At 37.3% G+C, this 24,513-nt stretch overlaps 3 protein-coding genes and 1 long non-coding RNA gene across 8 annotated transcripts; 1 reads left to right on the top strand and 3 right to left on the bottom strand.

The window, feature by feature from the left end:
- Positions 1-2,562: 2,562 nt before the first annotated feature.
- On the bottom strand, positions 2,563-4,379 carry LOC126782761 (uncharacterized). The gene is made up of 2 exons (XR_007670805.1): positions 3,114-4,379; positions 2,563-3,034 (listed from the first exon to the last, which is right to left on the bottom strand). It is a non-coding gene; the product is annotated as an uncharacterized LOC126782761 (long non-coding RNA).
- Positions 4,380-6,674: 2,295 nt separating this feature from the next.
- Positions 6,675-9,825, top strand: LOC126782744 (GTP cyclohydrolase 1). The gene is made up of 2 exons (XM_050508054.1): positions 6,675-7,317; positions 8,266-9,825. Exons 1-2 carry the CDS (start codon positions 7,116-7,118, stop codon positions 9,447-9,449), a joined length of 1,386 nt encoding a protein of 461 aa, XP_050364011.1. The 5' UTR covers positions 6,675-7,115; the 3' UTR covers positions 9,450-9,825.
- Positions 9,826-10,340: 515 nt separating this feature from the next.
- Positions 10,341-13,967, bottom strand: LOC126782739 (uncharacterized). 3 transcript variants are annotated; one of them, XM_050508049.1, is made up of 10 exons: positions 13,847-13,967; positions 13,663-13,726; positions 13,253-13,456; positions 12,898-13,079; positions 12,632-12,806; positions 12,326-12,540; positions 12,061-12,186; positions 11,874-11,968; positions 10,746-11,685; positions 10,341-10,691 (listed from the first exon to the last, which is right to left on the bottom strand). In XM_050508049.1, the coding sequence occupies exons 1-10, from the start codon at positions 13,878-13,880 to the stop codon at positions 10,672-10,674; spliced, it is 2,055 nt and encodes a 684-aa protein (XP_050364006.1). In that variant the 5' UTR covers positions 13,881-13,967; the 3' UTR covers positions 10,341-10,671. The 3 variants fall into 3 exon arrangements, with proteins under 3 accessions (XP_050364006.1, XP_050364003.1, XP_050364004.1); XM_050508046.1 differs by having other exon boundaries at positions 10,341-11,685; XM_050508047.1 differs by having other exon boundaries at positions 10,341-11,685; positions 11,874-11,965.
- A 342-nt stretch (positions 13,968-14,309) lies between these two features.
- On the bottom strand, positions 14,310-20,459 carry LOC126782745 (serine/threonine-protein kinase MHK). 3 transcript variants are annotated; one of them, XM_050508055.1, is made up of 18 exons: positions 20,289-20,459; positions 19,268-19,599; positions 19,089-19,167; positions 18,856-18,924; positions 18,629-18,718; positions 18,323-18,461; positions 18,113-18,215; positions 17,895-17,947; positions 17,632-17,698; positions 17,407-17,518; positions 17,262-17,327; positions 17,068-17,136; positions 16,918-16,975; positions 16,697-16,801; positions 15,790-15,824; positions 15,579-15,624; positions 15,188-15,263; positions 14,310-14,677 (listed from the first exon to the last, which is right to left on the bottom strand). In XM_050508055.1, the coding sequence occupies exons 2-18, from the start codon at positions 19,273-19,275 to the stop codon at positions 14,548-14,550; spliced, it is 1,305 nt and encodes a 434-aa protein (XP_050364012.1). In that variant the 5' UTR covers positions 19,276-19,599; positions 20,289-20,459; the 3' UTR covers positions 14,310-14,547. The 3 variants fall into 3 exon arrangements, with proteins under 3 accessions (XP_050364012.1, XP_050364013.1, XP_050364014.1); XM_050508056.1 differs by having other exon boundaries at positions 19,268-19,442; XM_050508057.1 differs by having other exon boundaries at positions 19,268-19,344.
- Positions 20,460-24,513: the final 4,054 nt, after the last annotated feature.

The raw sequence follows: 24,513 nt of genomic DNA, 5'->3' as shown, positions 1-24,513 counted from the left end.
TGATAATATCTCTGGATATTCTACATATTGTCAAACATGTCATACATTGTCAACTACAGTATCGCTCATATACTTTGCCCAAATGTCACTCAAAGCAAATATATAAGATGCTAGTAATAGAGCTAGTATGGCATGCCACTGAGTATAAGCATCACTCTCTAGGCGGATCTACAAGTCACTATGTGGCTCAACCATGATATTCATAACGTATCTCGTCATACAAACTTTCCAATGATAGTCGGAACTCATCAAGAGACCACTGGGAAGTCACATTTCCGGCCTCATCAAGATGGCTCCATAGTAAGCCTAGAAGGGAACTTGTAAATGAGAGGGGTTCTCTCACCTATAAAAAGGACCCCGCATCGCACTTAGAAAATGGTTAACCACTACTTGTATACTTAAGGTTATTTGCCTATATTAGTGGATTCAAGTGGACTTAGCCTACCCCAAGAGATGGAGCTGAACCACTATAGTTCTCGTGTCAAGCTAACTAAGTGTATTAGTCTTCATGCTAATCACAACGTTAACACACACACACACATAAGCAAATGTCCTAACTCAATTAGAGAAAACTCGAACATTACTCACCACCACTTCTGGTTCCTAAATCCCTTCAGTTAAATCCTTCCCACTTGGTCCATAAGCATGAAGCCACACATCACCCCTTGTTATTGGTGAAGCTTTTACTTGTTTCTACAAAAAAAATTCAAATAAATATAATTGCACTTATCACTTCTATCATTCTCATTCATCAAACACATCAAAGTATGTTCAATCTTACCAATTCTTACGCAACGCGCGCAAAGCTTTTCCTACTTGTTTTACGAAGTAGAGCTTTCTGATTTCTCATATGTATGAACTTATCATACTTTGCCTATGAACAGAAGCAAGTCAAAGTAAATGTATATGCATACATGATAAACCAAAGAAGAATGAGCAACCAATCAAGTAAAAAAAATCTAACTTACTATAAAAGCTGAAGTCATTGTTGATTTAACAAAAGTCAGCCAAACATCCAAACTATATATATTATCAGGTTTTAACATGACAGCAGCTGTCTGGAGGCCTACCGATAGAGCTTGCCTCCTTACTTTTTTTTTTCAGGAGTTTAGGCGTTATGGCCAGTCAATTCTACCACAGTTTATGACATGTTCTGTCTCCGATTCGCTTCCTTGCTTATTTGAGTACCTCTTGTTGTATTTTCGTTTTTTCTGTTTTGAGTCTTTTTTTTTCCGTTCTGAGTATAGATTCAAGTCCGTAATCTTGTTTGGCTTGTTCCAAACTAAATCTCATGTAATCTGTTTCATGTTCAATGAAATGTTTATTTGATTAAAAAATGTGAAAGGCTGGTTGTTCAGCCCAATAACTATGGTCCAGGCCCATATAATGCTCTCAGTCTCTTACGAGTATAAATATCTGTTCTCTCATTTTTGGGTATTCTTCATCAGAATTCTAGAATTTCTTCTTAAATGTTCATATCTTCGATTCTGCGATTGATGAGTAGTTTTTCAAGCCCGTACCTTGTTTTTAAAAAGTTCTAAGATGCGTATGTTCAGGTTCCTAGTCGACTGTAATGTTACTTCAGCTAAGAAAGTTTTTAAGCATGAACCTTATGATCGATTCACTTGCATACATATGGGCATAGTTAATATTCCTCTGTCTGTTGGGGCTTTGGGTTAGAATCTGTTAGTGCAGGACTGCAAAGTATAATATAAACTTAATTTTCTTGCCAAGCTAACTTTTAGTTTCTTGCTTCAGAAAAACAATGTGTAATCAATGTCTTGTTGCTCCAATCTGCTTGTACCTGGCATCAAAAGCTGAAGAAAGCGCAGTTCAGGCTAAACTTCTTGTGTTTTACATCAGCAAATTATGTAATTACTTGTTTGTGGATGAGCGGTACTCTTGTGTAAGTGTTCACTACACCATCCCAGCCGATGACCTTGACATCATTCACCATCTCTTTCATTTCAATTCCTTATTTAACTGAAAGGTTCACACTGTCATGAAACCACAGATTCATGCACAATGTCACCACAGTCAGAGCCTCAGAGGAAGAACCATATCTCCCGCTGGATAGAAACAGGAGTCCCTTGAAAGGAAATCTATAGTTACATCTTCATATAACTCTGCCTTCCATCTACCTGTTGGTTGAACTCAACCACAAATATCAACTGACAGCAGGAACTTGACATAGCAATGTTTTTCAACATTCAAAGACAGATCGAAAACTGAAACCTAATAGCTCTATAATAGAAAATCAGCCTTCCAATTGGACATCTGATGCAGGACAGAATGCTCTTGCATCAGCATCTTCCACAGCTGATGTGCTTTAGTAACACATGAGCTGTTAGCATACTAGGAGAAAATTATACCACTCTATATCAGACATTTCCCTTCATCTCATTCCTATATGTATAGAGAGAGCAATACCTTCTATTTGTTTACTGATGTGAAGTTCTCGGCGTGGCGATACACTAATTTTAGCACATATTGGACAAAAATAGTTCAGAACAGATTTAAAGAGACCTAAATATTGATGAAAAGCACAAAATCCTTGGCAGGTGAAGAACAAATCAATGAAGATATTAGCATTGTCTAGAAAACACAGAATGATCCCCGAAGTTTCATGCTAGCTAATTAAGAAAACTACTGAAACCTATTACATGGCAGTAAAATACTTGTAATCTCAGTAATACTACAAGTTCTAACTATAAATGTATATCAATAGTTAAACTACCATGTTGAACAACACTCATGTTGATTGATTACGATCCTTTAGCTGGGAAAATGCAATGCACTCGAGTACATTTCAATCTATCATTTCCACACCACAATGAAAATGTCTACAAAAAATACTGATCCTAACATAGTAACATGGGATCACAGTCAAACTGATATCACCATACCAGAGTCAAACATATATCACCAAATATGCCAATTCAACTCATAACCCATCGTAACCTTAAAAAGGATTTCACTTCACTCTTCTTGAGACACTACTTTGAGTTCTTTCCCTTTTTGGTCAGCTTCCTCTCTGTAAATCAAACCAAACCAAAATATCAGACATCAAAGTCAGAATCTCTGAGATTATATAACAACAAAATGGTATGTACCTAGTTTCCTCTTGGCTTCAGATTTTGCGAAAAACTCTTTCCATTCATCTGTTAAGACAAAAATTGGGTCATCATCCTCTTCCTCTTCTAACGCAACATCTTCATGATTCTGCGCCTGAAATATCCTGCTTGAAACAAACCATTCGTCTTTATCAGAAGTTTGAAGCTACTTACTGTGGGTTAGGATTGTAATCGGATGTGAAATTGGTTTGGGGATTTGATTGGTTTGGGAAAGGAATGGGAATAGCTTGTTGTCAGTTTTGAGGGAAGGATGTGAAATTGGGTCGAACGTGGTGGTGGTGGTGGCGGTGAGGGTGGATTATTAAGGGGTGGTGGTGGGGATGGTGGAGTAACCACGGCATCAGAGGTCTGTAACCGTGCGGAGGATCCATGAATTTTGTTTAAAATGGAAGGAGGTTGGCCAATCTAACCCAACTGTATTTTGCTCTGTTTAAAAATAATTAACATGCTTTTCTTCTTTATTTATTTATTTATTAAAGATTACTTCATTCACTAAAAAAGGAAGTACAACGAGTTTGAGATTATATCCAACAGGAATGAACAATCCATCAGATTTCAGCAAGGAAATATGTAAAGACACAACAAAGTAAAGAAAACAACAGAATAAGAAAAAACATGAATACAACAGGAAATGAAAAGAGAAGAACATGATTGTAACCAGCCTTGCAGCTTGAACCCGAACACGGGATTTTCGACAATCAAGGCCCTTTACCAGAACCTCGGATAGTCCAAACCCAAAACTAGTTCATCCACGCATGGTGGGAGAAGCTGCAACCTCCACTGGAAAAAGAGTGATAGGCCCCGAAGCCATTGAAGTACCAGGAGCGCCCACCACTTCCAACAAAAGAAGCGCATGAGATAAAGCCACGAGGGCATAAAAGGCCCACGAAGGGCGAGAATCAGTCGCCTTCGAGTTGAGTTACCGGACTTGAATCCGAACGCCCACTTTATACGACAAACCATAGGAAAAACCACACACAGCCTTGCCAAAAGGTTATCGATAGAACTACACAGGCCAAATGCAGATCTGGAGCAAGGAGATGGGAGCAGCAGACAAACCCCCGAACATCAAGAACTCTGGCGACGAACTCAGAGACCTGAGGCAAATCAGTGTGTGGAATGGAAACAAAAAGCAAACATAAAGGAAAACAACCTCTCCTAAACTGAGACGCAGCGACGGAGCCGATTGCACTCGGCCGTGAGAGAAGAGGGAGGGAATTCGAGTTGGAGGCTTTTGGCGGTGGAGGTAGAGAGAAGGGTATCGTAGTTCGAAAACATACTTGTTTTTCTTCTTAAGCTACGCTCAGCTAGGGATTTATAGGAGGTTTCATAACTTTCATCACAAAGTATTGGCTTCTCGGTTTTTTTTATTATTATTTTTTGAATTGGTTCTCACTTCTGAGCTTTTTGTTAGGGGTTCCATTTACACCTCTAATATTTTTCATTTGCTTTGTATACCTCCACAATTTTTTCTACCTTTATTTGATTTGGTTAACTCATGAAAAAGACATTTTAAGGACAAATAGACAATAACAATAACCATGTAGTTGTTGCTCTTTAGTGTCATCATACGATCTTCATACACCTTATTAATCTAAATACACAATCCTTAACTTTGCTTGCATCTCCAATTTTGGGGAAGTGGCTAGGAAAAAAAGATTATACACCAAATATATAGATATGAATCCTTTGAAACAAAAAAATAGTTTTTTTTTAAAGGAGTTTGGAACCCAGGGTATATGAACTGCATATTCTTTCAAAAAAAATATCCCAGAAACAAAACATACTACAAATTAATAGTTAGTATTCTTTATACATCTCTTGGATCATGGATCAGTAATTCGTAGGGTATCCAATTTGGGCCCAAGTTGTCTTTTGCAAGTTGCATAAAAAGACATGAAAAATAAGAAGGATTAACACCACTAAAGGTGGCAAACGGGCCGGGCCGGCCTATTTTAAACAGGCCAAAATCGTGCACGTGCCTTTTTCGGGCTGGCTCATTTATTTTTCGTGTCAGCCTCTAGTCGGCTAATTTACTTAAATATTAAGCCCGGCTCGGTCCACGGTTCAAGTCCATGTCGGGCCAGGCCCGGACTCTTGTTGGGTCAAAAAGCGGGTCGGCCCGGCCTATTAGCATTATAAGACACAATTAACATTAAACATTTATATAATTAAAATATTTGTTTTCTATAACTATTTAGAATAGTAAAATAAATCAAATATACAACACATTTGATAATTTTATTCTTAAAACGTCACATATGTTACAATTATGACTTTTTATCACTACTTTAATTATATTTGTGATATAATATAATTAAAATAATGAAATAATCAAGAGATTTATATGTAGAAGGTTTAATATTCAATTCTCATTATTATAATTGTTTAAATATTTATGTAATAATATATAATTATGTGTTTAACGGACCGACCCATGGATTTATCGTGCCGAGCCAAGAACGGGCTCGAACTTTTCGGCCCACTTGCCACCTCTAAAAACCATCATCCTTGAAATTCAAATTGAGGTAATCAAAGATCCCAACCACCTTACCAATTCTGCTAGACACTTTTTGTTAATCAATACAATCTTATAATTTATACAGACGTTTATCAAATTTTTTTTTCTAGTTTGTGTTTTTGTATATTAAGTAGCAAACTCAATGTATAATTAATTAATAATTCACTTTAGATTATATAAATTTAATTTACATAACTAGTATATGATACGTAATAATATTATTTTATTATCTACTTTTGAAATAGAGAAGATAGTTGATCTAATAGACTTACATATATGTCTTAAGATTATATTTAAAATGTTTATATATACATAGTATATACCTACATATTTCCATAATTTTTATCAATATTTTCCGATATTTCTACCAAAATTTCTATTTTTTGGACCATGAATATATCCACAATCGCCGATATTTTAGTCCTTGGATGAAATATCCATACAACAGTGTACCATTGATGTACGCTAGTAACAAACACTATCATTGTAGTACTTACATAAATAGAGGCCTTGACCCAAAGATTGTTGAGATTCATATATGGTTACCTTATTTACCTAAGTAATGTATGTGGGTACAAATAAAGCAAATACATTGGTCTCTCTATCTATGTGATGCCATCATTGCCATGTTAGTTTGTAGTTTGTACAATGTACAGAGGTTGGATCCTTTGGCTGTTTGGCACATTACAATGACATCAATGGTTCTCTCTCTCTCAGGTCCACAAAGCAGAAAATTACAAAGATTTCCATGAAACCTTTGACGACTACAAAAGATAGAATAACCTTTACAATACAGAAAGGGGTACAAAAGAAGAATACATATTTGACCATCATAGCATCATTACATCATTTACACAATTACACCAAAGTAGTAGAGATCCGGGATCTGCGGTGGGTGAGAGATTGAAGTACCAATTTCTTTCGTTGGTGGCAAGTGGTGGTGGTGGGTTGGTGTGTGATTGTTACAACTCTTACGGTCTTTACCATGTGGGTTTGGTTTTCTCGTTATCTTCCGACTCACTTCTATAAGCGTCAAATCTCCCCCCATACACATCCGTCTCTATATTTAGCACACAAAAAACAGAGCAGACACAACTAGAGAAAAGAGATAACGAAAAAAAGCGAGAGAGGCAGCCAGCCCTGTGGTTAACACCGGCCCCGTACTGAACCACACCTCCTCCCCCCTGATTGGGTCCCACATTCCGATGAGAGATTCCTCATAGAAGATCCACATATTCCAATAACAACTCCAACCCTACGTTTCGTTCTCACACCCTTTTAAGCCCTTCCCCTCATTTGCCTTCCCATTTTGTATCTCCAACAAGCTAGCTTCTACTTCTCGTGTTTCTCGTGTTATTTGGGTGATCTGGGTTTCTCTTTGTTTCGTGTGTTGTTGCTGTTTTGTGTCAAAGATTTGGTCTTGGGTTGATTTGGGGATCTGGGTCGGTGTACTGCTGTCAATGGGCGCTTTGGATGAGGGTCATTTCTGTTCGGAACTTGAGAATGGTTGTATTGAGCTGAGTGTTGATGATGAACCTGAGAGCAGAGCTATTGAGGATGCTGTCAGAGTTCTCATGCAGGGTCTTGGGGAGGATGTGAACAGAGAAGGTCTGAAGAAGACACCTCTTCGTGTTGCCAAGGCCCTTAGAGAAGGGACAAAGGGTAACTAACTATTCACTTTGCATTTCATTAGCTCAGCTAAGTACCAAGTTAATGCTTATTGATACGATTCAGAAAGAGTTATGTTTGTTTTAATTATGTTTTGGGTTTACACCCCTTTTGTAAGCAATCTAAATGTTCGTTTTTATCGTATTCGGGCAACTCCTTTGATTAGTTGTTGTTGGTAGCTACCGAACTTTAGATTTGGGTAGTTGGTTTGGTGTAGTATTTTCTTCAAGTTTGTCAAAGGTTGGATACTCTAAACTTTCTATGTTGGCTAGAACTAATTGCTTGACATGTATTTAGTGTGTAAATGAAGTATGTGTTGCCGTAGATGGTGAGGGTAGTGTATGGTTTTAGGAGTTGTTTATCCATTATTAAAGTTATTATTCTTGTTTGTTCAGCTGGATTGCCAGACAGATAGAACACCACTCCACAATGTAATGCCATCGTAAAATGATTACGTTTGAAGGATTTATATGCAATTTTGCTGGGATTATCTATCTACATGTTAAAACCGTATCTTTAAATGTGGAAGTAATGGTATGATAATTCAATCAAATAAGAAGGGATATCTGTTGTCAAATTTTTTTTTTAGTCTTTGTCCAACTGTAGCTAATTTATCTGTAGCTAGATGGAGATCTTGGATGCACCCCAACCCTTCTACTTCTATTTCCTCAGGCCTATCAAAAGCATCAAGAATGACTTCTACTTGTCGCCTTGTAGGGTAGAGTAATTATCATAATTGTACCCTGTATGGGGTTAAGCTCATAGCAGGCATACGTGTGCATACATTACCGACAAGTGAATTGGGTTGTTTCTTTTATGCAGCACTGAGCATGCTCCGAATTCATATATATATTTGTTTGAAAATAGATGGTGATATTTATACTATTCACGTCAAAGTAATTTAGAACATGTACTGATTTTGATAATTATCTTTTTATCAAGGTTATAGACAAAAGGTCAAGGAAATTGTGCAAGGTGCTTTATTCCCTGAAGCTGGCCTGGATAATGCAGTTGGCCACGCTGGAGGAGCTGGTGGACTTGTGGTTGTTCGAGATCTGGATCTCTTCTCCTATTGCGAATCTTGTCTGTTACCATTCCAGGTTAAATGTCATGTGGGTTATGTCCCTTCAGGTCAACGGGTTGTAGGCTTAAGCAAACTCTCTCGAGTAGCGGACGTGTTTGGCAAACGTTTGCAAGAGCCTCAGCGTCTTGCAGATGAAGTATGTTCAGCCCTGCACTCTGGCATTAAACCAGCTGGTGTTGCCGTCATTCTCCAGTGTTCACACATTCATTTCCCAAATTTAGAATCAGCTTTTCTCGACTCAAACCACCAAGGATGGGTAAAATTGCTGGTCAGTTCAGGTTCCGGAGCTTTTGAAAATGAAAGTGCCGATATTTGGGCAGATTTCTTGAGTCTTCTGAAATTTAGGGGCATAGATGTGCAGAAGACTTGCTCGAGAGACTCGAGCACTTGGTGTCCATCTCGATCTTTAGGCAGTGGTAATGCTGTCTCTAAGATCGAATCAACCAATCAGGGAATGACTACTGCTGTAGCTTCAATTCTTAGATCACTGGGTGAAGATCCATTAAGAAAGGAGCTTGTAGGAACACCCGCTCGTTTTGTGAAGTGGTTGATGAACTTCCAGAATTGTAATTTGGATATGAAGCTGAATGGGTTTGTTTCTGCTAGGGTGGATCCTTTACATCCCAATGGAGATAGCTCCAAAGGAACGCAAATCCAATCTGAGTTGAACTTGTCTTTGTGGTCTCAGTGTGAGCATCATTTGCTTCCCTTTTATGGTGTCGTGCATATAGGATATATGTGCACGGAAGGATCTATTCCCATTGGAAAGTCTCTTCTACAATCGATTGTGTGTTTCTACGGTTTTAAGCTCCAGGTGCAGGAAAGACTCACACGGCAGATAGCAGAAACTGTATCATCACTTTCAGGTGGAGATGTGATAGTTGTTGTGGAGGCTAACCATACCTGTATGATCTCTAGAGGGATTGAGAAGTTTGGAAGTAGCACAGCTACAATCGCAGTACTGGGTAGTTTTTCAACAGACTCTGCCGCAAGGGCCAAGTTTTTGCAGAGCCTCCCAAACAATGCCATTGCAGGACCGTGATCCTAATTCATCTTTAAATATCAATTCATTTCAACTCAGTTCATGTCCTGGTCGTTTCTGCTGCTCAGCCATAAGTTTATATGATATTTTTAAAGGATGACCTGTAGCCAATCGAAGTCTAGTTCATTTTTGGGTTTTGGTATGGAAGTTTACACCTAACTATCCGAATGCCCGTGGTCTCATAACACAGGATCCTAAAGTTTTGTTTTGTTTTGTTTCAACTATTATATGTAGCATTATACCCTTGCAAGATTCCAAGGCTCGTCTTTGCTTCAGAGATTGTTTCCATGTCCTTCACTGGAATACAAATGATATTGATTGTACCAATTATACTTTTATATCTTCAATTGTCGACCATGGAAGGTCCTATCTGGCACATGATATTCTTTACCTTGCTCAAATTGTAGGTTTCATTAATATTAACAACATAGCCCCCATACTGCTTTGACAAATGTGATCTCCTGCGAATGAAAAATTGTTGGCTTCTAGCTGATGTCTAGAGCTGTCAAATCATTTGCATCTTTGGTGATTGTACGATGAACTTTTACCTCAACCACCAAACAGGTGAGAGCAATAGCTATCAAGAGAGTAAGATTCGTATTAGGTACCTGAGATGTGGAGATGTGATTTTGGTAGAATACTCTTCCCCATAATCTGCATACTAGGCATTTGAAAACAGTTCGTCCTTAATATTAGTGTGTTAATGTCACTAATCCACATGCCCAAATCCATGTTTGATCATTTAGCTGCCAAAAGGAAGAAATGAGAAGAGGATTGCGACTTGCCACTACCAGGAGAGGTGCTTATGTCCCAAGCAGCTCATTGCAGTCAAAGTTTGAATATTGAAAGAGCCTTTTTTTTTCAAGAAGATGGACAATGTGCAAAGAGAAATAAGTTTAAAAAAGAGAATCTCCTATTACATCTTAAATTATAGTCAAATTGTAACGCCACAACTGCTATGAAGGACCAAAAAACTTACTTACTAAGATCAGGCAGTGTTTGCCACGAGTGCTATATTTGTACCAAAATATACAAGGAACAAGAACCCAGTAAGACGAAGGCAGTGCGAATATGTATACAACTTGGTTATCAAAAGATAAACAGCGCACGACTAAAGTTGATATATATCATATCATCTAGCAAGTTTGCTTCTGGGCTACAATATGCAAAACAACCAAACATGGGCGCTCTAGTCAAACTGGATGCAGCCATCAGTGATGTCTCAGTCATCAAGATACAAACCTCGAATCTTATTCCAATCTATCCGCATCTTGGAATCTTCATCTAGATACAAACCTCGAATCTTCTTCCAATCAACATGTATCTTAGAATCTTCATCTAGATACAAATGACGGATTTTACTCCAATCAAGTTTTGTCCTAAATTTCTCAGCTTTGGTTTTAATTTTCTCAAGTTCTGCTTGCACTCGAGGCAAAGGACCATAATGAAGAGGAGTTTGCAGGGGAATAGAGGGTGGAGTGTCATGATGACCAGGTTCTTGGGGAGAAGAGGGCACTGAGGCATCCTGAATACTTTCTTGGGGCATCGAGCCGCCGTCCTGAATACTTTCCTGGGGCAAAGAGCCGCCGTCCTTATGACCAGAAGGGACTGAAGGAGGTGAATGAGCCGTAAGGGGCAAGGAAGTTGAAGAGGTCAACGAGGTTGAAGGCCCATGCTGAGTAAGCATTTCGCTTGAAGGGCTACAATCATGCTGAACAATGTGCATTTGGGGCAAAGGATCATGCTGATCATGGTGTTGGAGCAAAAGATCTTGCTGAACATGGTCTTGGGGCAAAGAGACTTGCTGAACCTGCTCTTGGGGCAAAGTGTCCTGCTCAACCTGTTCTAGGGGTAAAGAGTCCTGCCGAACCTGTCCTTGGGGATACACGTCTTGCTGAACCTGCTCTAGTGGAAAAGTGTATTGTCGAACCTGTTCTTGGGGAAAAAGGTCTTCCTGAATGTGTTCTTCAGGCAAATTGTCTTGCTCAATGTGCTCTTCACGCAAATGTTCTTTCTGATTATGTTCTCCAGAAAAAGGGCCTTGGTCATGCTGTAAATAAGCATGAGGATAATGACAGTGTTGAAAATGTGCTTGGGGACACTGACAGTGCTCGATACCTGATTGGGTCGAAGGAAACTGCTGAATGTGTGCATGATGATACATACACCATAAATTGATGACAGTTCCAAGAAGCATTAACAGGAGCATACATGGCAACAGTGATATAGTAAAAACCTGCATATAATCAATAGTCAACCACAATCAGGAGAAGCAGAACCAGAGAGCCGTTCAGAAAAGCTTCTTTGATTTCCCAAAGTCAGATTTAGCTTTCATCAGATGACTGATTATGTGTTTAAGGTTCTATCAGAGACCGATTCATGAAACATAAAATCTGAAAGCCAGTGCATGGGAAAAGGAAATACCTTTTTCTTCTGAGTAAAATTTTTCTCTGCATGCTCAAGTGAATAGCGCAACATGTCAATTGTTGTGGAGTCAGTTACTGGATCACTGCTTTCTGCTATCACGAATTATAATTAAATTTATACATTTTCATTAACCTAATATTAGATGGTAGAGAGTAATAACTAATAAATTAAATTTAAGACTCACCTGGGATGTCAAATATTTGAGTTGTGGGTGGAATACCCAATAGTTCTCCCAAATGAACACGAACACGAGCCCGTTCATCATGTGAAAGTAGATCACCATGAGTAATAACAACAGCAGGTTTATCATCTAGCAAAATGAATTTACAGATGGATAGTAAATGCCTCTTTAATTCACGTTTCCACAAAGTCCCATTACTTTAGTACTATTGTACTAATGTAATTCTAAAGGTAATAATGAGTCATGAAAAATCAACTTCTAATAATACCTTTAAATGCCAGGAATCGGCAGTTGAACACGGAAGCAATCCCCTGATGAGAGTATTGAATCTCAGCATCTTCATCACTTTCCAGTGATTTCAGAACTGAAAGGCCATTAACAACAAATATGACAAAGTTAACCTTCCTGACCGCACTAGAAAGATGATCCTTTTCATGAGCTTCGTGTATCATGGCAGTCCTCCAACTTTGACTGTCTGAATCCCTGATATTCAATTCACATAGATTGAAAATGCTTAAAGTATGACAAATTCGTGTGCTCAAATGAAAGGCTACACAAACTTAAGAATTCAAACCTAATAGCAAGCTCCCCATGACGAACACCATCCACCATCCAATGTCTCAGCATTCCTATGTTTTCTGCTAAATCACTTGACAGACTACGAGTATCATAGATGCAAAATGAAGTTGAATCTCTCGGCATCATATATTCCCGGAGGAAAAGGGTTCCATCTCCAACAGATAAATTGTCTGACACACGCAAAAAATAAAAGGTGAGGTTGTACTATAACACATGGCGCAAGTGCATACCATTTTGCAGAAAACATGACTAGTATCATACATGAGACTTGTGCTCTTTCTGATGCAAACTTGTCATCTTCAAGCATCTTTGATATTCTGTTTATAAGACTACTCTTCCCGGATCCCTTTGGACCAACCAACAATAGTGTTGTCGTCTTTGGCACATCATAGTCCCTCCTTTTCATGCCACCTGTAGCCTCAATCCATGCCCCAGGGGTGTAGCTGTAAAACTCAAGAACACCAAATCAGTTAAAGCAAACCATACTAACATTCTGGCCATCATGCATCATAAACAGCACAAAGTCCATAAAATAAGCGATATCTACACACAAACAATCCAATGACAATACTAAATGTTTTTATCAACATAAATCTTAATGTGACAGGTTGGTTACCTCAGTATTTTGTCCTTGGCCTCTTTCAAATGTTTGCCTTGAACCGACGATAACTCACCACTCTGCATAATCTTCCTATAAACAGTTTCCCTCATCCTCTCTTTGGCCTCCCAATCACGCAGTCTGCTATAGTCCCTAAACACCGAACCACTCCGACTATCTTTATCCACAGCACCATCTTCATCCTCCATGCTCAATTCACTCCTGCTCCACCAAACACCCACTCTCAGAAAAATTCACAACAAACCCAAATTCCACTTTCTTCAGTATAACTCACTAACTCTTTAAACAGAAAAATTGAAATATGGGTTCTACTTCTACCTATGTTACCATCATGCATAATTGACATAACACAAGAACAAAACATGATCAAATAGGGAGTAAACAAAAAAGCTGAAAACTTTCGGAACCTGAGAAGAGGAAAAGAAAGCTGGGAAGAGTCCTGGTCCAGTGAGGAGTCTTCATCCCCTGCAACTGTATGTTTGAAATCATCTACTGTGTCACTGACCCAACATGTCAAAAGCTCGAAAGACGCAATCTTTGGGGCACCCAGAACACAAAGTTACAAAATTTAAACGGAAAAATTGTGCTTACCACTACCAGGAGGACTGGCTTTACCACCACCCATGAGTGCTCTCTTGCAGTTTCAGATTACAGAGACGAGACTCACGGTGGTTCCTTTCTTCTTTTTGTTTGGGTGGGAATCGAATTTTATTTTGTTTAACTTGTGAGTTAAGTCTTGGAGAGTATAAAGGGTTTTATAGAAGTTGAACCACTCTAAAAAAAAAAATGTTGTTGATAGAGACTGAACGTGGAACTGATCACACGCACTCTCGTATCTATCACGCAATCAAGATTCTTAAATTCTTTTCATTTTGAATGGTATAAAATGAGGTAAATTTACATCAATCTTTCGAGTGTTGACTGCTGAACAAGTTTTCAAGGCCAGACTTAGAAGAGTATAAAGGTTCAAGAAATCGGTTGAAAAGCTTAATGAAATTTATATAATCATGTCTTGAGTCTGGCTCTGATTCAAAAAGTATATCTAATAGTACAATTGATCTGCCCAACTGAATACTATTAGGTGTTCCAGTTGTAAATTCGCGAAATTCATATGGGAAAAACACCAGGCAAACAAGCACTTGGTGTAAAAGATACAAATTCATTGCCTGAAAAATGTATTCATGTCCAATGTACAACACTATACTGTGCTCATTAAACCTTTGTATTAACAGATCAAATAAGTTTCAGTCCACGTTCTTGGGTCATTCATCAGTTTTATTGCCTTGAATCACTCAGTGCCAATGACTTTGCTGGAAGGGAGAAGACATTGCTAGTAATGGACCGTCTGCGATGTTAGACTGCAAAGATGGCATGGGGTACCCTGCTGATTGTGGAACTCTGACTGATGGATGTTGAATTGAACTGCGGAAAAGGAAGTTGTGAAGTGCGAATGTTAATCATTATTTTATCAGAATTTTATATGACAAGTACAATTATACAATCATGATAATGGTCTATCATTGCTTTCAATCGGTCATATTCCCTTCCCTACTGCACTGGAACGTATAGTAGAGTATAATCTTGAACACTTCACCCTTGCTTGGTACACGGGGCATGCTATTTAGTTGCAAGACAAAAAAAATAAGGAAATATGGTATAATATATTTAAAATAACTCAACGCAACAATATCTTGATTAAGCGTTTCTAAATTGCCCACCAGTAATAAGGCTCAATCATATGTATAAACTTTACACTAAATTAGATTGATTTTGTCGGCAGATCACACAACCCAAAAGATATAGGTTCTTACCAAAACAAAATATCCAAAGCAAAACCCAATATGAAAATATGTTCGCTGTAAGTCTTTAATTACATATACCAGTTGTGTCATAGCAACGATCAACTATTGTCTATATTAAATGTGAACTGACCTGAATGACAAAGAAAACGAAGGCTCAACTGGAGCGCATATTCCACCTTGACCAGGAGGCATTAGAGACCAAAATACTGGAGCAGGAACAGGAACAGCAACAGATTAGAGTTTGACGAAAAAGTAATCCAAGAAAAGGCAGATTTTCCTTCTTTTATCCCATTTTTACTCAAAGCCACGTTCTTTTGCAGTATAAACAAAAAAAATTTTCGATAGCCTATATTATAAATTTTTACAGCAGTAGAGTAAGCTACCTAATTCATATTTATCTTCAGGGGAAATTATTATTGCATTGCAAACGTACAAGCAGATACTAAGCTTTTTCCCCTTCCTAATTAAAGGAGGACTATTAATCTAAAAGGGATGACTGGAGAAAGGACCAAAATAGTTACCAGACCGTGCTGAATGATCTTCCAAACCAGAGCAAAATAGTGCATCCTGCAAAATGAAATCAACATAATTCAAATTACAGTCAATTTTCTATTAGTTGGTTGACTCGGTTCTAATTCTCTGAGAAATAATATGTCCCAAAAAACGAATGGCAAAGAGGCCTATCCAAGTTGTCTCTGGTGGAGAAGTTCCTGTGGAAATAGTTCCACTCACCTCCTCTATATGCTGAGATACATCATGAACCACATCTGCATAACACAATCAAGTAGACGAATGAATGTAGCTCTCTGAAGCAAGATTAAACTGCAAGGGAAACCCAAAACAGAAAGATTTATAAAAATGGCTGCAAGAATGAATTTTTTAATCACCACAATTCTGGGATTGATGATGCTTATCATTAACTTGACTTTGAATAACAGTAATTAGATAGTTATTAACCAAAAGATATTGGGCAGTATGACATTATAGCAGAGTAATATGAACAAATGTAAAGGGGTTTCATAAGAGCAACTCATTACATATATCAAGAGGTAATCTATGGAGAGATGAAGACCTATTAAGGGCTAAAATTCAGGAATTTTTAGATGCTACTGAAGGTAGTCATCAATGTGGAAATTGCCACTAACATTATCAACGGACAGATAAAAGTATCCAGAGATAGTACTTCCAGGAACTTATAAAAAATGCAGAGTTACTACAGGAATGCTCCAACACTTACTAAGAGCTATGTTAACGAGTAATAACTAATAACTAAGGTCTCGTGATTGGTTACATAGTTCCTCAACATTTGATGGGTCAAAATTGATTCTGCAAGATTTGATGAATGTTCACCAGTATCATGTGGGAAGAAGTGCAGCATTTTCGGCTTATAGCAAATGATGATATGGTTGACCATCGAGACAATTAGTCCCTAGGGCTTGAAATAAAGCAGGGCCAACACAAACATAACTGGATCAAAGAAATATCACAAAAAGAAACAAAAAAGCTACCTACGAACATGGCAGCACGTAATGATTGCATCTAAATTAAACTCTTGTGCAATGATTTATTTTAGTTTACCCATAGCCAAACATAAATACACATGTAGTGATGTACGAAAAAGAGGGATAATGAAATCTACCGAAGTCTGGAACACTGGGTTTCACAGCCAACGTCAAGCCAAGAAAGCAATCCTCAGGTTCAGCACCAAAGTCCGACAGTTTTAACTCAAGTGTTGGCTTTGTCCCTATGAATAATACACCAGAGAAGTCAAAAACCAAAAAGATTGAAAAATTTAGTAATAGACACTACTATACGGGAGGTATACAAATTGAAAAGAAACAGAGAGGCTCAAGACCCTACCTGTGTTACTTAGCTTCAGGTCAAGTGGATCATGCAGTGAACGATGAACCCAGACCACCTATATATTGTATGTCAGTCAGTTGATACATATATAGGATTGCATTTAACTAATATAAAAGACAAAAAATAATAGTTCAAAAGATATATTACATGGAAGAAAGGATGTTGCAATGTTTCATCTGAAGTTGGCCTCTTTGATGGGTCCCATGTGCAGAGTTTCTACAGACAGAAAGGATACAATAGTAAAGTATTATACAAATTATCAAGAGAAAATTGAATTCTAAAGCATTAACAAATTTTTATTGTAATTATTAATAGAAGCAAACTATATAAACAACTCCTACCGTGATCAAATCAATAGCCTCTGCACTTGCAGTTGGAATGATATCAGAGAGATCTGCAGGCAAGATCTATTCACAAGAAAGACATGATAAGTGGAAGCCAAATACACATGGAAACACTAATAAAGAGGTCATCACAAAAGCTTACCTTTTCAAAATTGATAATGCCAAATAATCGAGATATATTTGTTCCTTCAGGGAAGATTGTCAAGTCTGGTGTACCAAGTACACGGCATATCTTGTACAGCTGATCTATTTCACTGTCCATTGAGAAAAAATAGTTTTTGTAAGAAGTAGTGAGAGGCTCTCTTATTTCAGGAGAATAATCTAAATGAATTTGTCAATTGGCCAGATGTGGGAGTGATATAATCACCTTTCACCAGGGAAAATAGGGGACAAAGTAAAAAGCTCAGCTAAGATTGCACCTGCTGCCCACATGTCTGCATATTGTTTTGTATTTCTTAACCATCAGTTGAAGAAAAAAAACCAAGAGATAGTCAAGCATAATATAGGAAAACCTCCTGCAGCCTAATCACAGGAAGACAACACTTTTAATAACCTCAGAAGTTTTTTTTTTTTTTTGGTACAGATATCAACAAAGGTGCGATGAAGGAGGAAAAGTAAGAAGACGATTACCAACTGCAGGAGTATATGACTTGGCCTGCAACAGGACTTCCGGTGCTCGATACCTAGGATGGCCACAAGCACCATGAAACGACAATACTATTAGTCTGCATAGCGGTATACACATGCAAACACAAGCAGCACCATTCACCCGCAGACGTGCACCCACAGTTGTGCATGGACATGTTCTCAATAAGAAAACACAATATAAGACGAACCATATGACTCACCAGCGTGTGGAAACATATTCAGTATAAGGAGGCGTTGATGACACTTCTCTAGCCAATCCAAAATCGGCAACTTTAAGAATATCGTTTGTCACCAGCAAATTCTCTTTATGGGAAACAAAATTATTAATGTTAATTAACATACAATGTAAAAAGTTCAAACTACTCGGATGATTGAGATTTGAGAGCACAACAATGACAGAAAATTCATACCTGGTTTTAGATCTCGGTGGAAATATCCCCTTCTATGCATATGATTAAGTCCATCCAGTAGTTGAGACATAAAGCTCCTAATTTCATCCTCTGAAAAGGGTCTTTGTCGTTCTTTCATTATTTCATACAAATTATAGTTCTGTAAAAGTAAAGTTTAGAATCAGACACAAATTACCTAATTTATATTTATTTGATAAGCCGTGATTCAGCTAACAACCAAATTAAGAACATGATACAATTCTGCTTGAGTGAAGGTTATAATTGAAAAAAAAAAATTCAGACAATGAGAAGCAAAAAGGTCCTCACCATGTACTCAAAAATAAGGAACACCTCGTTGTTTTCCCTAATTACTTCCTTTAACTTTATGATATTTGGATGATTTAATTTGCGGAGGACCTGAGAAAAACATGTTTAATTGTATCAGTAACAATGGAAGTCGGATAGACATAATGACAACCTATAACATATGAAAACTCATAAAAAGAGGCAGTGGCTCAACTATACTGAACCATGCAAAGTGACCACGAGTATACCTTAATCTCTTGCAATCTCCAGTATTCTTCCCAGAAAAAGAACTTTCTCTTCATCTTCTTGACAGCAACCTGAGAAGAGAAGAATAAAATAAATGACGGTATTCAGAATAACTGATAACCATCATAGCATCCAATCAAAAAGTTAACAAGAATTCTTCCACAATTTAGTACTGACAGGTGAAGCTAAATTAATATCGCTAGAAGCATTAGATTATTTGTAAGGAGAGACATACAATCTCATTTGTTCTCCAATCACGTGCCTTATATACACTACCACAAGTTCCATCACCAAGCTCTTCCAAAATTTTGTACCTGGAAAAAAAATTTGAAACAAATAAGATCACAAGGATAGATAAAATGTGATATAAATCGGATCAATCTACTCAGCTCACTGTACTGGAAAGAAACTTACCTTTCCATTTGTGAGTTTGCAACAGACTACAGTCAACAATTCTTAGTGAAACTTAAACACCCTCCAAATTGCAGTGTCTACAATGTCAACACAGTTCTTTTCATTAGCTTGTAGGCATGGTGTAGTGCTACCATCTAGCATCAAGCATTTGGCATCATCAAGAATGCATTTGTCACTGTAGGGGCAATTCACAATCACCAAGACATGTATCATCATTTTGTAATCCCCGACGTGAAGCTCCAGATACCAAGCATTAAACTTAATGCAGAATTATCAATCCATTTTCTTTAATCACTTTAAAATAGCCGCAAACAAAAACTGGGGCTATTTCACTGCAGTAGATGAAAAAGAGCAAAAAAAAAAAGATCAATAGAAATCTTAACAGATGATCGTGCAGCATAAGGAACACGATCGTTTGTTGGTTAGCTACAGCCTAATTCCTGTTGAGTTCCTTTTATAAAACACTACTGTTTGGTCACCACAAATGAAGCAGAGAGAAAAGAACACCGAACCTGAAAAGCCCAATCAAAAGCCTCCCAACAATATATCACACCAACCTAATATAACTATTGAATCAATTTCAATCTCATAATCAACTCTACAATTCAAGAATTTAATCCCCCCCCCCATCCTAGCTTGTTCGGATAACAAACAAGGATTGGCAGTAGCAAATCTACAAACACAGCCCCATTAATTCACATTTTACACATGAAGATATATATTATAATTAAGAAATTCAATTTCCAATATACAGTATAAAGATTCAAACTTTAGATGTCTTACATGACTAACATAAAGAGTTGATGCCAAGAAACATAAACTATACCCAGAATTCTGTTTTCTGTTCATATCTTTGCTTATTTCAACCCCCTTTAGTTTCTTAACAACCAAACAGAGCCTAGACTGAGAACCCAACTCCATTTCAATCAGCTACCAGCTATGGAAACAATAAAAATCAAAGCTTTACATTGAGAAAGTTAAAGGAAAATGAAAAAAACAAATTGGAAGAGAGTGAACTCACAATTGAGAAAACTAAAGAAATGGGTGTGACCAAGAATTCAAGATACAGATCAACAATGCATCTTCAGGGATAAACCAGAAATGAAATTGTAGGGAGAGAGAGATATTGGTTTTAGAGAGAGAAAGATTTAGAAAGAGAGAGAAATTGGATTGCTGGTGAAGCCATAAGAGAAAGAAGGATTCCGCATAAGAAGCAACAAGAATAAGAAGAAACCAAGCCAATTAATATATAATTAATTATTTTGTATTATAATGATTTTATTGCTTTGAAAACTATACATGGAAATGTAACCAAAAAACAAAAGAAAACAATAAATGGAAATGCTTGGTTGTGGTGGGGAACACAGGGTGGTCCCTGTGGCATATTCAATATATTGTTCTTTTCCCTTTTCCTCTGTTTTGCCTTTCGATTATTTATGAAAATTGATCTTATCTTAGTCGAGATTTCATTACTCGAACATTTTCAAATTGACCTCCGCGTATGGATTCTTAACGAAGTCTTTGAAGATTGTCTAGATACCGAGTTCAACTGAAAAAAAAAAGTCACGTTGCCTTATTAATATAGAGAAGAACCCAATAGGCCAATACACTTGCGAATAACCACATTTACCTTATTAATTAAGGTAACTATAGCCAATAATAAGAAGTAACGTAGTATTTTTAAAGAACCATTTCGAAAAACACCCTAAAATTATTATGTACCTAAAAACATGAGAACCAAAATTCAACCTAGTGTTACTCAAAACGGACATTTATCTTATTACCACCTAGTCAAACGGTTAGCCAAATATATTCCTCATACATTTTTCATGTATAGTTGTATAATATAGTCAAATAGTTTAAACAATGATCCAAATATTATTGCCCTGATATCCACATACTGTAGAATGATCGAACAGTTCCGATTGTAGTATAGATGTGAATGCTCTTGTTGTAAATGTAGTCTCATCAGGGCGAAGCTAGGATTTTACGGTAAGGGGGGCCAATACATAAATGTAATTATCTCACATACAAAATAAAAGTTATGTGTTTTATTTCCCAAAAAAAAAAAAGTGATCTTGAAGGTAAGAAATGATGACATAAACTTATAAATTGTCAAACTTCATTAAGAAAATGCAATGTATTGACAAATATTTTAAGAAATTCATTTACAAGTTTATTTGAATTGTTAACATCAATCAGATAGCGGCAAAAAATAAGATGAACTTAAGATTGCCTCCTTAATTGGCAATGAATCCTCATAACTAGCGAGAAAAAAAAGGTTTTTGATTAAATATAACAGCCATTTATATGGCACAATGTAGATGGTTAGTTTTTTTTTTGATGAGAAACCAATACGTTTTATAGATATTTTGTGGCCTGAATAGCTAGTATATACTCCTCCGCTATGTCAAAGTATTAGACAAAAGGTTATGAGTCGAAACTCAAAACTAATATGCGGTAGAGAACTATTATTTGATAATAAACTCAAATCGAAAAAATTGTTTATCCTATGTCTGATACAAGCATAACAATAGACGATAGACTAAACTAAACGAAAATAATATTGGGTTTAGACATAGGCTCCAAAACTCAAGCCCAAAACATATCTTGTGAAACCCTAGATAAGGATTGTAGCTTGATCGCCGTCAACCCTATCTGCAAACAAGCATCACTCATCGCTAGCCGGTGAAGTAAACTTGCATTATGACTTCTCTGCTTCGTGTGAATCAATCTCTATCATGAAAATATCTAGATGCGGCCTTAAACATATATTGTTGTTAAGAAGTGTGGAGGTATTGTTCAATCTGATTTCACCACCACCACCACCATGGAGCAAACAAGGATCGTTCCTCATGGAAACATCATGAATCCACCTTGGGTAAAATCAAGTAAGAAAAGAGAATGGATCAATGAAGGGATGAGCAACTCACCCGAATCATCACACCGTTTCAAAGCACGACAACTTAAAATAGTATCACTTGCAGACTAGCAACCATGGAGGTGAAAGACCTACTAATAGTAAATAGATGAAGAGAGGGGACGAAACCCTTCTGATAAATATGATTGGCAGTCATAAGATAGTCATATTAGGGTTAGCACGAAGAGTGTTGATAGTAGGAATGTGGAGGCTCGCATAGTTAAGGGTTTATCTAACTAAAAAAAAAGATAGCTTTTATTTAGATGGTTAGTGTTATTTTCTAATGACCAATATCTATTGAGGATGTATTGAGGGGGGTCAAGTAAGGATTAATTTAACAATCCATGCACATAACATATAAATTGCAGCCTGTATCTGCCTTGTTTCAAGCTATTCACTCTACTGTGTTACTAGCTACAGACCAGCAGCTCACAATTTCTTGCACTTTGGACAATGTTAATTGTATTTTGACTTGATGCAAAAACTACGGTAACAGAGCGTCGCCGGCTTTGGAATGATATGCTTCATGTTAAAAATGTCTTTGTTCAGGGACTTTGGATAATGTTGGGTGACTTTAATTGTGTCCTAGGTGCTCATGAAAAACGAGTTGGAATTCTTCCCAATGCCGTTTCATGTTCAGACTTTCAGGACATGTCAACTAATTGTGAGTTGGTTCATCTTCCTACTAAAGGATTGCCTTATACATGGACGAATAGAAGGGGTGTTGGTGCAAGTGTTGAAATGGGGCTTGATCGGTGTCTTAGTAATTTCTCTTGGATGGATGTTTGGTGCAATTTAGAGTGCACTACTCTTCCTCGTTTTTTCTCAGATCATTGTCCTCTTTTAGTGTTATTTTCAAAACTTATACTAAACCAAATATCACTATTTCGGTTCCATCGCATGTGGCTAGATCATCCAAGTTTTCTTTCTTTGGTGAAGGAGGTTTGGCAAAGTTCTCATTTCTATGGTGATCCAATGTTTGTTTTGGCTTCTAAGCTGCGGACTCTTAAACAGCGGATTCGGGTTTGGAATAAAGCTGAGTTTGGGGATGTAAACATAATGGTGGAGAAGTCATTTGATGATTTGCATATAATTTAGCGGGAAATTGCTAGCTTGGGTCCTTCTGATGATTTACTTTCCAGGGAGAGTGTTGCCAGTACTCAAGTTCATGAGGCTCTTTTTCTTCAAGAGAAATTTTTATGTGATAAATCAAGGATAAAATGGCCTACTGAAGGTGACCGAAACTCTTCTTTCTTCCATGCAATGGTTAAAGTCTGGCATCTTTAATAGTCATTATCAATTATGAGAGATGGAAACAGTATTATTGATGACCCAAAAGAGATTCGTGATCATGTGGTAAATTATTTCAATGGCCTCTTCACAGCAGATTCTTTTGTAAGAAACAATGGTCTAGTTTCTCAGGTAATTCTTAATCTCATGACTACTGAGGATAATATTATGTTAACAGCCATTTCCACATCTGATGAAATATTTCAGACTATGTGTTCCATGGATCATAATAGTTATCATGGTTCAGATGGTTTTGGTGGAATTTTTTTATGAAGTGTTGGTCAGTTGTTGGTGTAGAGGTAGTCCAAGTTGTTCAGATTTTTTTCAATACTGGATATATTCTCCCCCACTTCAATTCCAATTTAATGATCTTGATTCCTAAAGTCCCTGGAGCAGACACCATAACACAGTTGCGTCCTATTGCTATGACGAATTTTATTTTCAAGCTTATCACAAAGATTTTAGCCGAACGTTTGGGAAGTATTGTTACTCGGATTATTTCACCCGACCAAAGTGCTTTTCTTAGAGGCCGCACTATTGCAGACCATATTATATTGACTTCAGAATGCATTAACCTCCTGGATCGTAATTCTAAGGACGGTAACATTCAATTAAGTTTGATATGAAAAAGGCATTTGACACGCTTGATTGGGGTTTCTTACTTCGGGTTTTGAAGGATTTTGGTTGTTCAGATCCTTTTTGTGACTGGATTAAAGCAATTTTGGGATCTGCACACTTATCAATTTTAGTTAATGGTGAGATTGAAGGGTTTTTTCCTTGTTCTCGTGGTGTTCGTCAAGGAGATCATTTGTCACATATTCTCTTTTGTCTTGTGGAAGAGATTTTAAGTAGAGGTCTCACTACGCTGACTGAGGATGGACCTATTGATTTACTATTAGCTCCTCTTGCTATTACTCCACACTCGCATGTTCTATTTGCATATGACATTATGGTTTTTATGCGGGGTACCAAGAGATCTTTGAAGAATCTAATGAAGTTTATGGAAGAATATGGCTTGAATTCAGGGCAAAGAGTC

The sequence above is a fragment of the Argentina anserina genome, chromosome 2, assembly GCF_933775445.1.
Source record: "Argentina anserina chromosome 2, drPotAnse1.1, whole genome shotgun sequence".
Lineage (NCBI taxonomy): Eukaryota > Viridiplantae > Streptophyta > Magnoliopsida > Rosales > Rosaceae > Argentina > Argentina anserina.
The sequence above is the reverse complement of the archived record's forward strand: the minus strand, read 5'-3'. Positions and strand labels throughout refer to the sequence as shown.

Bases quoted from the DNA above. Each gene is read 5' to 3' on its own strand.
- LOC126782744 (XM_050508054.1), top strand. From the start codon at position 7,116: ATGGGCGCTTTGGATGAGGGTCATTTCTGTTCGGAACTTGAGAATGGT. The intron at 7,318-8,265 runs GTAACTAACTAT...CTTTTTATCAAG, and splicing joins CCTTAGAGAAGGGACAAAGG to GTTATAGACAAAAGGTCAAG.
- LOC126782739 (XM_050508046.1), bottom strand. From the start codon at position 13,880: ATGGGTGGTGGTAAAGCCAGTCCTCCTGGTAGTG. The intron at 12,807-12,897 runs GTATGATACTAG...TGCGTGTGTCAG, and splicing joins AGAAAGAGCACAAGTCTCAT to ACAATTTATCTGTTGGAGAT. The intron at 12,541-12,631 runs GTTTGAATTCTT...ATTGAATATCAG, and splicing joins CATGGGGAGCTTGCTATTAG to GGATTCAGACAGTCAAAGTT.
- LOC126782745 (XM_050508055.1), bottom strand. The intron at 18,719-18,855 runs GTATACTCGTGG...TGTTTTTCTCAG, and splicing joins GGAGATTGCAAGAGATTAAG to GTCCTCCGCAAATTAAATCA. The intron at 17,328-17,406 runs GTAAGCTTTTGT...TCTTGTGAATAG, and splicing joins GCATTATCAATTTTGAAAAG to ATCTTGCCTGCAGATCTCTC.